The sequence below is a fragment of the Tachypleus tridentatus genome, chromosome 1 (assembly GCF_004210375.1).
Source record: "Tachypleus tridentatus isolate NWPU-2018 chromosome 1, ASM421037v1, whole genome shotgun sequence".
NCBI classification, from domain to species: Eukaryota; Metazoa; Arthropoda; class Merostomata; order Xiphosura; family Limulidae; genus Tachypleus; species Tachypleus tridentatus.
Window position 1 is genome coordinate 42,736,092 of NC_134825.1, and position 13,554 is coordinate 42,749,645.

General features: G+C 27.8%; 1 protein-coding gene across 8 annotated transcripts in view; it reads right to left on the bottom strand.

Annotated features, from left to right (window-relative positions):
- The window catches only part of LOC143247067 (ubiquitin carboxyl-terminal hydrolase 47-like), a 142,273-nt gene that overhangs the window by 71,560 nt on the left and 57,159 nt on the right, over positions 1–13,554 (bottom strand). For 6 of the 8 annotated variants that reach the window (XR_013026352.1, XM_076494473.1, XM_076494467.1 and 3 more), the window contains 5 exons: positions 13,280–13,334; positions 8,260–8,484; positions 5,728–5,807; positions 5,063–5,114; positions 176–249 (listed from right to left, as the gene is read on the bottom strand). Coding sequence is in view for 7 of the 8 variants with exons in the window: in XM_076494473.1 (XP_076350588.1) it covers positions 176–249; positions 5,063–5,114; positions 5,728–5,807; positions 8,260–8,484; positions 13,280–13,334 (486 nt within the window). In the remaining variant the exon portion in view is untranslated. The remainder of the gene's footprint in view (positions 1–175; positions 250–5,062; positions 5,115–5,727; positions 5,808–8,259; positions 8,485–13,279; positions 13,335–13,554) is intronic. The other 2 variants (XM_076494498.1, XM_076494491.1) reach the window with 1 other exon arrangement.

Sequence of the window (13,554 nt, forward strand, 5' to 3'; positions counted from 1 at the left end):
ACTTTATCTTGTTATTATACATATTTGTTTATAAATTATGTTTTGTTGCAAGATAAGAGAAAATTCAAATCATGCAGACAAAATAATTCCTAATCTCTTTCTAAGCTTTCAGATAAGCATAAAAATGTACACAGTGCCAAAACAAAAGTTAAATACCAAACAAAAATGCTAATACCTTGAATATGCACTAGAATAGTAACCCCTGCTTGGGCCACCACCATAAGTTTTCCTTATGTCATCATAAGTAATCTGAAAGTTTAATTGATTTACTTATAGTTTCTTTATACTTCTAAACAATATTTTCTTATACAATGAAATAGGGAAACTAAATTAGAATCTCAGTTATTGTTTTTAAAAAAACTAAAAGTATAATTGCATTTAATATGCCTTCAATACTTCTCTAATTTTCAATAATAATAAAAAACAGAATATTCATGAAATTAGTAAAATGTATTAACACTAAACAATACCAATATAGTTCAAAACTTTTCTGTAATAGAAGGTTTTAAACAACTAAGCAAGTCATCAAAATAACTTCTATTAAATTAGTAACCTTCAAGAATAAAATAACTGAATAAAATAATGTACCTTTTTTAATAAAATAATATATCTTTTAAATCCTGAGAAAAAATGTTCAAGTATTGTTTATCAATTCTACATAAATTTGTAAATTACAAAATTTTATAAAAATTGAAACAAGTACAAAATCAAAATATAACTGCTTCACTATAACATTTTCATCCAATTAATACATCACACTCAGAAGCAGTGTCATGTTTCATTATTTGAAACAAACAGTCCTAATTAATGGGAAATACTCTCAGCAGCATTTGTCATATTTTATCTGATTGATTGCTTTGATGCAAAGCCACACTAAACTATCTGCTACATCCACCACAAAGAATTGAGCCCTGAATTATAATGTTGTAAGCCTGTAAACTTACCCCTGACTCACCATAAGACTATATTATTGTAATTATGGGTCATACTCTGAGCAGCCATAATGTAATACTCTGTTATTTGAAATTCATGACAAACACTGGTTAACTGGCTAAACTGACCTTTTAACAACCAGGTACCTGTGAAAGTATTAATATTATAATTTTTGTGTGCTTAGTACATCTTTGCAAAATTAGTCAGTTGGGATTAGACGTAAATACCATATTAAATTTTTCAATTTATTATTTTTACTAAAGGTCTCTAGATGAATATATATAGTCAGTATTTTAACATGAAAGGTTAGTTAACATTAAAAATACTTCTATTCATCTTACAGTTTTAAAATTTCATTAGCATAACTTTTAAAATTCCTAATTGAATATTATGCATTATTTTACAACTTTAAATTTTATCTATCATTTTCACTATTTCTAATTTATACAAATTCAATTAATTTAACCAATCTTGTAACCAACACAAATAATGCAAAATACATATAAATTATGTTTTTTTTCTTTCTAGAATAACTGATGATTGTAACAGAAAACTACAACTGTTTATCCTAAACAGCTTAAGATTCATAACAGACAACAACTGTTTCTACTAAATTTTATTACGTAACTGCTGTTTGAATTGTATTTAATAATTCTACAATACAAGACTATTACACCTCAGAGAATGCAGAGCTTAAGGTTTGATACTGAAAGCCATCAATCACAAGCATATCTGTGAAAATATTTTTTTCATTATTTTAACTTACCTAACCTCATCTAGTTTTTACATTTTAATTACTTTTATAACAATATATAAAACACATAAGAAACAAGAAGTACAGTACTTATATTCATGATGCTTTTTCATGTTGCCCCAGAAATTAAAATTAAGCCTACCTTTTTCGTAATAATAGCACTAGCATATTAAATATTTTTTTTGTTTATCTCAATTATGTACTTTGGAATACAAAAAATACTACAAGCAATGTCCTATAATAACTCATTTGGTTTTCTAATCAAGATATAAGTGTCTTAAAATAATTCCTTTATGTACTTGGTTTACAGTAGCTATAGTAACTTTCAATTTGTAAGCAAAAAAATATATAATTTCTACTGTGAGCAAGACTTCTTTTGATAAATTAAAATGATATTTCTGCAGTTAATGTCACAGAGGAATGAAATTAGACAACACCTCAGTAATATCTGTATGAATAATTAACATTAAATTAAGGGCATCAGAGATGGTGAGAAGTAGAGAGATTCAGCAAGTCAGAGTTAAGAGATGTCACGATACAGGTATATGAGAAAATTGAGAAATTATTTCAATATTGCCTTTAAATATTAAGAAATTAAAACATGTATGGTATTAAGAGTTGATATATTAACTACATTTTGATGCCATACATTGATAATTATGTAGATTAATTACATTTTGAGTGTAACAAATATTTTGGCATGTACATTTTGACCTACATATAGTAACCATATTAATGACAAGCTACAAACTAATACATAAAAAAAACTATTTACCTCTACTTTAGTATGAAATAAGAATTTCTCATGAAAAATAATCTCTCACTTTACACTAAGAACATTGTTTTGTTTTACAATAATTGTGTTTTCACTATTAAAAGTCAATAAACTTTTATTGTCAATCATCAACACTGATTAAATACTATTGTTTAAAATGTTAATTACACTGGACAACAAAAAATTTATACTGAAGGAAAACTGAAATTATTTGGGGTAATTTGATGGTGCTGACTTCAAAGGTGCAGTTACAATTTGTCCATCACCTCTAAAGTTTAAGTTATTGTAACATATCAATATTTTATCAACACTTAGTAAAATACTATGCAACTAACTAAATACAATAGATTTATGCTGTGAAATTAAACTTACTTAAAAGTTTAATGATCAAAAAGTATACATTTTTAATAACTTTATACTCTCTCACACAAGTGTGTTGTGCAATTTACATATTTAGCTTGACACAGTGGCTGAAATAAAAGAACCAAAAGAAGTGTTATTTGCAGTTACAATTATATGGCATGAGCTAAAGATCATCTAACCAACTGTTATTTTTACATAATTAATGTTTCTGGATAACTAAGCAACACATTAAATATCCAGATATTGCATCCGCAATAAAACCAGTACTTCATAGGCTGCATCCACCAGCAAAGTGGAAAACAAAAGTTATCCAGCTACAAAAACAATGAAACATCTTCACCTAGTGATTCTATTCCTGTGGCACCTTAATATAAACTGCCTCATCTGATGCATGACTTTTCTCTATTAAAGTAGTACATGGATCTTCTTAGCTCTTCTTTACAGCAACAAAGATTAACATCTCCCAGGAAAAATGTTTTAATTTACTGAAGTTGTCATCAATGTACTGCTTCTCATTACAGCATACAAGATAATTTGTGTTTCTGTCGATGCATTAATGGAAGAATTAGATACTGAGCTTCATCCTCAAGAATGAAAACTTTTTATCACATAAAGTAAGTCTTAAAGTTGTATTTCTGTGCAATGGGAACACTAAGCAATCAAATATCATTACTATAGGTGAAACATATTTGATGATCCAAAACTTATTGCATTTCTAATAGTCCTGCAAAATGGGTATACCAAACACTATTTTTTTTGTGCCTCTGAAACAACCAAGATGGTAAAAATCATTTCAAAAAGAAGGAATGACCAGTGAAAGAGAACTGCAACACCAGAGAAACAGAATATCAATTATCAACATTTACGAAGCTTCACTTTATATTAAACTGGGATATATGAAGAATTCTGTAAAAGGAATGAACAAAGATAGTAATTCTTTCACATATGTCTCACAAGTTTCCAAAAAAATCATTGAAGCGAAACTGAAAGGAGGTATTTTTGTTGTGATGGTGATGGGTGTTGGTTTTTAAAGAGTATTCAATCAGAAAGAACATGCTGCCTGGAAATCATTCAAACTGATTGCCCAAAATTTCATAGAAAACCACAAAAATCAAAACTATTCTGTGATGACTGATGAAAGGCTTGAGAACGACAGGAAAATGGAGTCTTGTATGTCACTAAAGATGCACTTCTTACACTCCTATTTAAATTTCTTTTTAAATGACTTAGGTGTAGTGAGAGATGATATGGTGAGCACTTACACCAAGGTATTTCTATAATGGAACATTGATACCAAGGAAGATAGAATCCTATGATCATGGGAGATTACTATTGGTTATTCCAGCATGGAACTGAGAATATACACAAAAAATACAAGTCAAGCAGATATTTTATTTATCAAATACATATCACAATACCATGATGAAAGCTCCAAACATAGTCTGAATGTATTTTCAGTATATCATCTTACTATATTCATTGCTTTTTTAAACTAGTATTGCCATAATTGAACATTCTTATACATAATTTTCAATGAATAAATAGTTCAAAAAGTTATTTGCACAATATATATAGAGGTGATCATTAATTTTCAGCATGACTTTCAGACATCAGCATCATAAAATTACTCAGAAACAGGGAATTGTTTTTGTTGCCCAGTGTTCTCAAATACTATTGCATTTTTTACAGAAATAGAATTTTTTCCACCAAGATCTACTCAAAAATTGATTCACTTTTTTAAACATGCTCAACCTATTACAGCAACTCTTTATATACAATCTCAGAGCACTGAAAAGCACCAGGCATTTCTGTAAACATGTTCTATCACACTTCTACAACTGAATTTTTCACTGACTTATAAAATTAATTTATTACAGAAATTACTCTATACTGACAATAATTTATATTTGATGTCAATAATTATTAGGGTTTCATTTTCAATCTCATCCTTACAATAAGCTTAACTTTCACAACCAGGTAAAAACAAAACTGATAACCATTATTATGAATAAATTGAAAAACTAATGCAATGAGAGAAAAAAAAATGTTAATTCAATGTTTATAAAACTAGTCTGAAAACACAGCAATCATTTAAGAACTCATTTTAAAAAATCTAAAAAGGACATTCAAAAGTCAACTTTTCATATGACACTATCTTCAAGAACTGACAGTCAGTGTTTAATACCAAACATTTTGATATGAACTAATTTATATTAAATGGAAATTATTAAATTTACCTTGGTAACTTGAGCATCATTAAAACAATACCACTGGCCATCCTTGAAACACCTGAATAAAGTTTACAATTACAAAAGATAAAGATCTGCAAACAATAAATGAAAACAAACCACACATAAAATAGTCCTACTTTTTGATTTCATAATACTCTAGTAAACACACCAGTAACTATTTGAGGTGTTAAATAATGCAATATAAAAGAAATAAAAATTTAATTACAAGCATAAAAAAAAAAAAAAAACTAACTAGGAGCATGTATTAACAATGTAAACTCATTAACCAATCTAAATATATTTTGGAAACAATACAAGTAATTAGTAAATCTTATTCATTCCTGGATGGCTTATAAATAATTTTTTTGTTTCTTTAACTTTATATAGCAGTCCAATGCTTTACGTATACTCCTACAGAAACAACTATGTAAATTCCGATGAATAACAAATCATTTTATAAAAAGTTCTACTATCTACCAACTTTTGTAGAAGTATCATTAAATATTTGATAGCTTATCTATGAAAAAAATCAGTTTTTATTTTGCACTCATGTGTGATCTTAATAATATACAAAAATGTTGAAATAATTTTAACATGTTAAATATAATAAAAGGAATAATCTGATGTCTAATCTCACAAGATTTAATTCTGAAATTGAATAAATACTTTACTTGATATAAGCATAATAATGTCCCCCATTTGCACTTCCTGAATGGACCATAATAGAAAACAGTTCATACACATATGGACCCTGTATAATCAACATAAGCAGATATTATTGTCACCATAAACAAATATTATTGATTATGTCAGTCTTTACCATCAACTTTAATTCTACACATCTTTATTCCTCCTTCCCAACAAAACTAATGTCATAAATATTATAAATATTACATTTTTAACGTATAATACAAAAAAATGAAATTGTAAGAAACTGAAATGAAAAATTTATAAATATAAAATTGTTTACATTTTTATGTAAAAGACAAATTATTTCAAACAAATTCATGGATATTATAAATTAGATACTTTACTAATAACAGTCACTGATGCATAGAAATCTAAGTATATGAAAGATAGTATGCACTATTTTCACTCAATAAATACAAAATTTAAAGCATGCATTGTAGTATATGCTTTTTTTGTCATGCACAAAGCTATAAATATAGATATCTGTGTTCTACCAACCATGGGTATCATAACTCAATTTATAGTTACAAGTTCTCAGATTTACTGCTGGCCAATAGAAGGCAAACTGGATTGTAAATGAAGTATTCTGTGCATAAAATATTTAAAGTAGTGTAATAAGAATGCACTTATATTCAATTTTCTTTAACTCTTTCTTTGCTGAGGGTGTGTTACCATTACCTTTTGATTTTTTTCCCTTCTCATAATGGAAATGCATAACTAGGTTACAATAAAATTAAAACAAACTTAAGAGTATTTACTCTCAATTTTCAAAACTTTTAAATAATTTGATTTTAAATTGTGAAATTTTTCAAAATTTTGTTGTAAACACCATTTTAAACAAACACTGAAAATCTCTCTGCATTAGAATTCACTTTAATATTGATCAGAAATTTCCATTTCATACATCCAATCAGTTTCAACCCCTATTCTTTAAAGATATTTATCTTGCAAAATGTAGTAATCACCATTTCTGGGTATAAATCATTTATCAGATTAGGTAACAATATCTTTGCTGATACTCTTAGTCAGAATCAGTTTATATCTCACAAACCAACATTATTTTTTCATTTGTGTATATTATTTGAATACAACAAATTATTAAACATATAAAAATTGGAGTCACTAGAATATTTTTATGTCATTTATCTTCTACCTAAAGCTGACAAGGTTTATCTCGTGCCTTGTGACAGAATTTTACACAGCTTTCAAACAAAAATAATTTAACAAAAACAGTCTGTAAAATAAAAAGTAGGTACAAAGAAGCTACAATAAGATAAGATCTATGGTTTGTTTCTAAGTTTTCTAAATGTCCCACTGTGTTCCACTGTTCTTCCCTACATGACTTTCCAGTGAAATCAAATTATTTCTCAAACCAATGCATTCATTTTACCCAGACAAACATTTTATAACCTGTTCTATCTAATAACATTTAAATTTTACCTTATCTGTTTTGAAAACTAAGTTTCAGAAGTAGTTGTTGAATCACTTGGTGTAATATCACAAAAGCATGGAAAAAAGAAAAAATTTAGCAAAAAAGAATCTCACAAGAAACAAAAATTATGCCTGAAAGGATAATAGGCTCTTAACAAGTATAATCCTGTGTTTTGGGATGGACGTAAAAATTAAGAAAAAAAAAATCAGTAGTGTAGTTTACAGGCACGACTCCTCAGAGATGCATAAAAATACATTTGTACATTTCATTTAATTTGGAAATCGCATTACACAAATGTTGTACAATAATAAAAATATCAGTTCTAAAATATTTTCAAGTGAAATATTGTTGAAATATAATTACTTAAAATTACTAATTACTTTAATTCTGGAATTTGGCATGCAAGTGTGCATTCAACATTGAAAGATATTCATCAGCACAGAAAGGGTTAAATTCATATAATTTTTAGGGGGCATATAAAACTCATTCTAGTCACTGCCTCATTTTCTCAGCCAACAGATCACTACAGTTTTCAAGATAAAAACATGATCTCAAAGACAAATATCAAAACTCATAAAACACAAAACTGTAACTAAAAATCTTTATGGTGTAACTGTCAAATTTTATGCATCACCATCTAAACATTTCTTAGATTTCTTGATTCAGAATCCTTCTAGAATTCTAAACTAATAATCAATTGAAGATTAAGTTTTACCTTCATCAAGGAAAAGCAGAAAACAATTCACCAATAAAGCAAACAACGACTTTTTGAAATATTAAACAAGATCTAACTTTTACATACATCTACAGAATAATATAGCCAGCAAAAAAGTTTTCATATTCTGCGAGCAGTTTATTATAATTAAAACTACAGCTTAGTCAAAGTAATATAAAATTATTATCAACACAGCACTATAAGCAGTATTTTTAATTACAAAAGAAACCAATTTTTACATTTAAGCATACCTATACTCCAACTAATTTAACAGTTTTAAACTGTAAATTCATAAATTACTGTTGATTGTAAAAAAAAAAAATTAGTTTCAGATTATCATTGGTGTTATCTGTAAATGTAAAGTACCTTCTCAATTGCTTTTCGCAGGTTGCGTTCATTTGTTGCAACTTCCTGACTACCAACAACAGAAGAATGACCATTGGGACCAAGATCTATCCCTTCATCATCTTCTAATTCCCCAGCATCATCACTCATGGTTTCTGATCCTGTCTTTGTACCACTGTGAAAAAAGTTGTCTTCATCCAAGGCTGATCCACTGTCTGTTGTGTCTGCATCATCATTAACCAGTTCCTGATCATATTGACAGATAACACAGTCAGTTGGCTATGATCTTGCAGCTGTATTTTCTCTCAACATGGATGGTTGTCTGTACTCTGAATGATTTTGAATTCTCATGTTTCTCTATGGTAACCAGTCTATTTTAACTTAAATGCAAAATTTTGGACAACAAGGTAAAGTTTCCAAAATTTTAAACTATTATGATCTTTCTCTTTTAACTTTTTTTTTAGTTCACAATCATCACCAATTTCTTAAAAGTTACTTATCATAAATGTACTGCACTACTGAATAGCATTTTATCTTTTACAGCCTTGACTCTAATGTTAGAGAAAAAAAATCCAGAAGTAATGAGACTTCCAAAAAAATGAGAGAGGTTCTGCTTTTTAGTAAGACTTCAACTACCTGTCATTCCTGCCACAAAATGTGAATATTTTTAACTTAGTAAATTAATTTGTAACTTATTCTCCTTGCAACACTAAGATGGCTCTGACCTTCAAGGTAGCTCTCATCAGCAAGTAATCATTGCAACTTATTTATACATGTGGTAAACATGATGCCTTTCAAAAAGTTGTCTATGTATTGAAAAAAATTTAAAAATGTTTACTACACATGAAATAAATTATTCTTTAAATTTTATAAATCATTACACCTTAAAAAAAAAAAAAAAAGAGGCTAAGAATGTTTGGCCATTGAATATAAAATACTTTTATGCATATACTATATATATCTGAGAAAAAGAAACATGCATCAAAAAAAGCAGATTGACAATGTTAAAATATCAAAAATACAAACAGTTCCAAACTTGTGACTCCTCCATGCATGTTCTTGAAATTAGCACGAAGCAAAACATTTACACTTTACAACTATAATAATAATAAAATAACACTATCATCAATAACATTTAAAGTTAGTTTCAAAAGTACAATAAACAGCACAAAGTATCAGAAGAGTTAAAATTAGAGAAAATACTTTTGACAAATTTTTAAGTCCTTTTCAGCCTCACTGTTAATAATGTTTGAATATGTTTCTTTCATTTTATGTCTACTAAGGACTTTTTAAAACTAACTTAGAACTGAGACTTTTGGGCTAATTATTTCACATTTTTATATCAAACAATTTTAAAAGATGCATTTTGTTTAATAAATATGACTTGGAAATAGTTTACTACACTTCCAGAACACTAACTAGTGTTCTCTGTAGTACAAGAAGTGCTGCTGTGATATTACTAGGCTATTCAGGTTCGTGTGGTTCAGGTAGTATCTACAGATAGCAGGTTATTCAATCAGAAGTATATTACAGAATAAGATCCAGTGCTGTCACTTATAATGCATTTGAAGAAAGAGTCCAAACTTAGAATAATCAAAGTGAAAAATATCTATTTAATCTAAATAATTGAAGTTGTGAGTGAATTTACTGGATGGGACACAGTGATATCAAAAAAATTCATAGTTCTTTCCAAATTAACACTTACAATTAAAGCTCCTTCATAGTAATCCTTCTGCAAAGTGTTCGGTATAATCTACACAAGTTCATATACATGTTTGCAAATGTTAAGAATTTATACAATAACTTTTGATGTGGTGCATGTATCTTCACAAAGTTTGGTACACTAAGTAAAGATCACAAAATTTTCTGTATGCAAAATGATCAGTTTAACGAAGTATTTTTAATAAAGATTTGTTTATGAAAATATCAAGTCTGTTTCTTTACTAATCCAAGTGCAAAATGATTTTCATGTTACAAGTAAAAACTATTATCTGTCCTGAAAATCTCAAATATTTATGTTATCTCTAAAACCTCATAAATACATTAAGTATTTCTTTTCAGTAATATTCTATATTTCTTCTGTTATTTTCTTTACCCTAACAATATCGTGTCTTTCAATTTGACTGACTTGATAACCATCATAAAAATGAGAAAATGAATATAAATTATGTTTTCTTCATTCTAAAATGACTACAGATTATAACATAAAAATATCAATGTTTGTTAATTTTCATAACTTATTTAATTTTTTTTTATTAACCTTCCACTCATACCTGCTAACATTACAGAACTTGTAATGACATGTCATACATGCACTCATGTTACGTATCCAGTAATATAAAACTGACTTTTAATCTTTCCTATCTTTGCTATGTTTTAGTAGACTAGTACTTTAATATACAGTCACAATTCAGTTAGTATACATTACATACGTATAGAGATTATTGCTATTTATAAATAAGTTAGTAACTATAATTTTCTTATAATACAGAACAGTAAATAAGTAAAGCAAACACTTTTCTTGTAGCTACAGCCTTTGTACTTGGTTGGTTTTATATATACATATATGTAGTTGAATAACTAAAACAAAAAGAAAATCATAAATTATTATGTCAACATCATAGAATTGCACTATAATTCATCAAAATTAGTAACTAAGCTGCATTCAGGTCTGAATAAAAATATGAAATTTCAAGCAGTCCAAAGACACAACCTAAATAGGGTAAAATCTATTCGATGGACATTCCAAGATGTTGGTTGGTCATTCACACGTGATAAGTTGAATAAGTGTACACAAGAGGCCACATCCTAAAATGGACAGGGTTGAGCATAGCTACTGTTTCTTTCAGTATATAAGCCATATCTCAGCAAAATGAAAAGGCAGGAGGTTCTTATTTTATATTCTACCTTGTCAATTTTAATAATTTGAGTTCCTAATTCATACAAAACTACAGGCTTAACATTCTGACACAACAAAAGTCTAATTTAAACTAGTGCTGCATTCAACATAAACACTTAGGTGTGTTCATTTAATAATTATTTTTAAATTAAGAAATTAACTAATATATAATACCAAATAGTAGTTCAATAAAATTTTAAATGCAAGTCAACAAATGAGATGACTTGGCCTTTGATCTGTAAACCATCATGATAAGTTTAAGAAAGCACAGCATTATATACAAGATTCTATATTACCATTCCTCTTAGTGCACATACACTAACCAAGTCACTACTGGTATACTATGATAAGAAAAAATCTATAATTATATCCTCAAAGTATCACCTTCTCTACCAGGAAAAAATATCACATTTCACCTTTACTTAATGTATTCTACCTTACAACAATATTTTCCATAATAAAATGCTCATGACACTAGGAGAATGAATTAGAACAATATATGACTAGAGCAAAAGAAAAACAACTATATTCTCTGAACAAGTATTCTATTTTTAAAACTAAAAATATAATTAGAAACATGCATATGTCAAACATTTTGAAAATCAATAATGAACCTGAATTGTCAAATTGTTAATTAAAGAAAAGTATGAAATATTGGATATGCATATTCATACCACACAAGCATATTCTGGTGTTTTTTAAGATTTATCAGACTGAGTTGTCAAATATTTATAATTTGTTGGATTTTTTTAATATGGTTAAACAATAATTTATAATATACCCCATCATAGTTCCTATTGTGTACTTAAAAGTTTTCACATTGATAGCAGTGTTTATTTCATCAAATATGAACTTTCTACTTAAAAGCTTTGAGAAAGTTGCATACAGATCCAATAAAATTATTAAAAAGCATAAACAACTATACTATTATTATACTACATGCAATGTACAGTCAACAAGTTTGTGATACAATAGAGATTTCTTCCTACAATTTATACATAAAAATGTTTTTCCTAACATTCATTAAACAGTGTGTATCAACACTTAATATTCTAAAAAAAAACAGACCTATAAAACTTGAAACAATTTATCTAATAAATTTCTGGTTATAAAACCCTAAAACAGAAACTGAATTATATTTTCCCATACAATAACATTATTATGATCTTAGAAAACACAGCCATTTATATCCCACATCTGCTTCAAATCACAATTGTGAGTGTGCTAAGTTATATACTTGTACAAGAAGCATTTCACCACCTTTTCTGTTACTGTTATTCACATTACTGTTACATGTAAGATGTGCTGTAAATCTAAATGTTAACTGTAATTTTGTGTTTCATAAACAAGAATATCAGCATACTGAGAAAACATGTTTTATATTGAAAACTGTTTTGAACAATTCACTTAAGAAAGCAAAGCAGAAACAAAAATGAATTGAACTAATTATTCAAATAATATTGCAAAACAATTCTTTAAAACTCAAGATCTAAAGCAATATGCTGATGAATAATTCATTTTTTTAGATGAAATTTCTCACATCACCCTGGATTCTAAAAAATCTTTATATAATCAGGTATAACAAGAGGGGGAAACAGGGGGGCTACAGTCCCAGGGTGCAGAGAAATATGAGATAAAGAATAATAAATTGTAATTTTCATAATATATTTAAGGAAAAACCACAGTACTGCAGGAAATCTCTTTGCCTCAAAAAATGTAAATTCTCAACACATTTGGCTTCTGCCCACCAAAAACATTCTTCACACACCTGTGAATTTATGAAGATTTCAAAAAGGGACCTAGTGACATAATTGATCCCAGGGTTCAACCTGTCTCTCAACACCCCTGTACATAATATACAACTCAGAGGGTGAAAGTCTTAGTCAAAATGTACCACTGATGAATAAAGAAAAAACTATTATATATTCAAGCTATAATCTTTTATTCTTCATCTGCTGTTTAAAACAAAAGAACAAATAAAAACCTACAGTAACTAAAAATGTCAAAAATCAAATCTGACAGCCTTCAGACATTTATTACAGCTTCTAAAGAGACTAAAAAGAATTAGGATGGATATTTTGTTGAATATAAACTATTTTTTTACAGAATTACTTGTAGTTAAATCAATGGTTAAACACTAACCTCTGATTCCTCCTTTATAAAGTCATTTAAATTGAGAATTTCTGGAAATGTTACCCTGAAAAGAGAAAAACTACTACTGTATCTCCTTCCAATACATATTTATATTGAGATATATTTAGGAGGATGTTAATTTACATACAAATTATTAAGCTCCACTACTAAAATAGTGTAATATATTATTCACATTATTGCTTTCAATACATGCTTTAATACTGCTAATTACAGAACTTAATGAAACAAAATAACTAAATATTAATTCTTTAGAAATTATAATA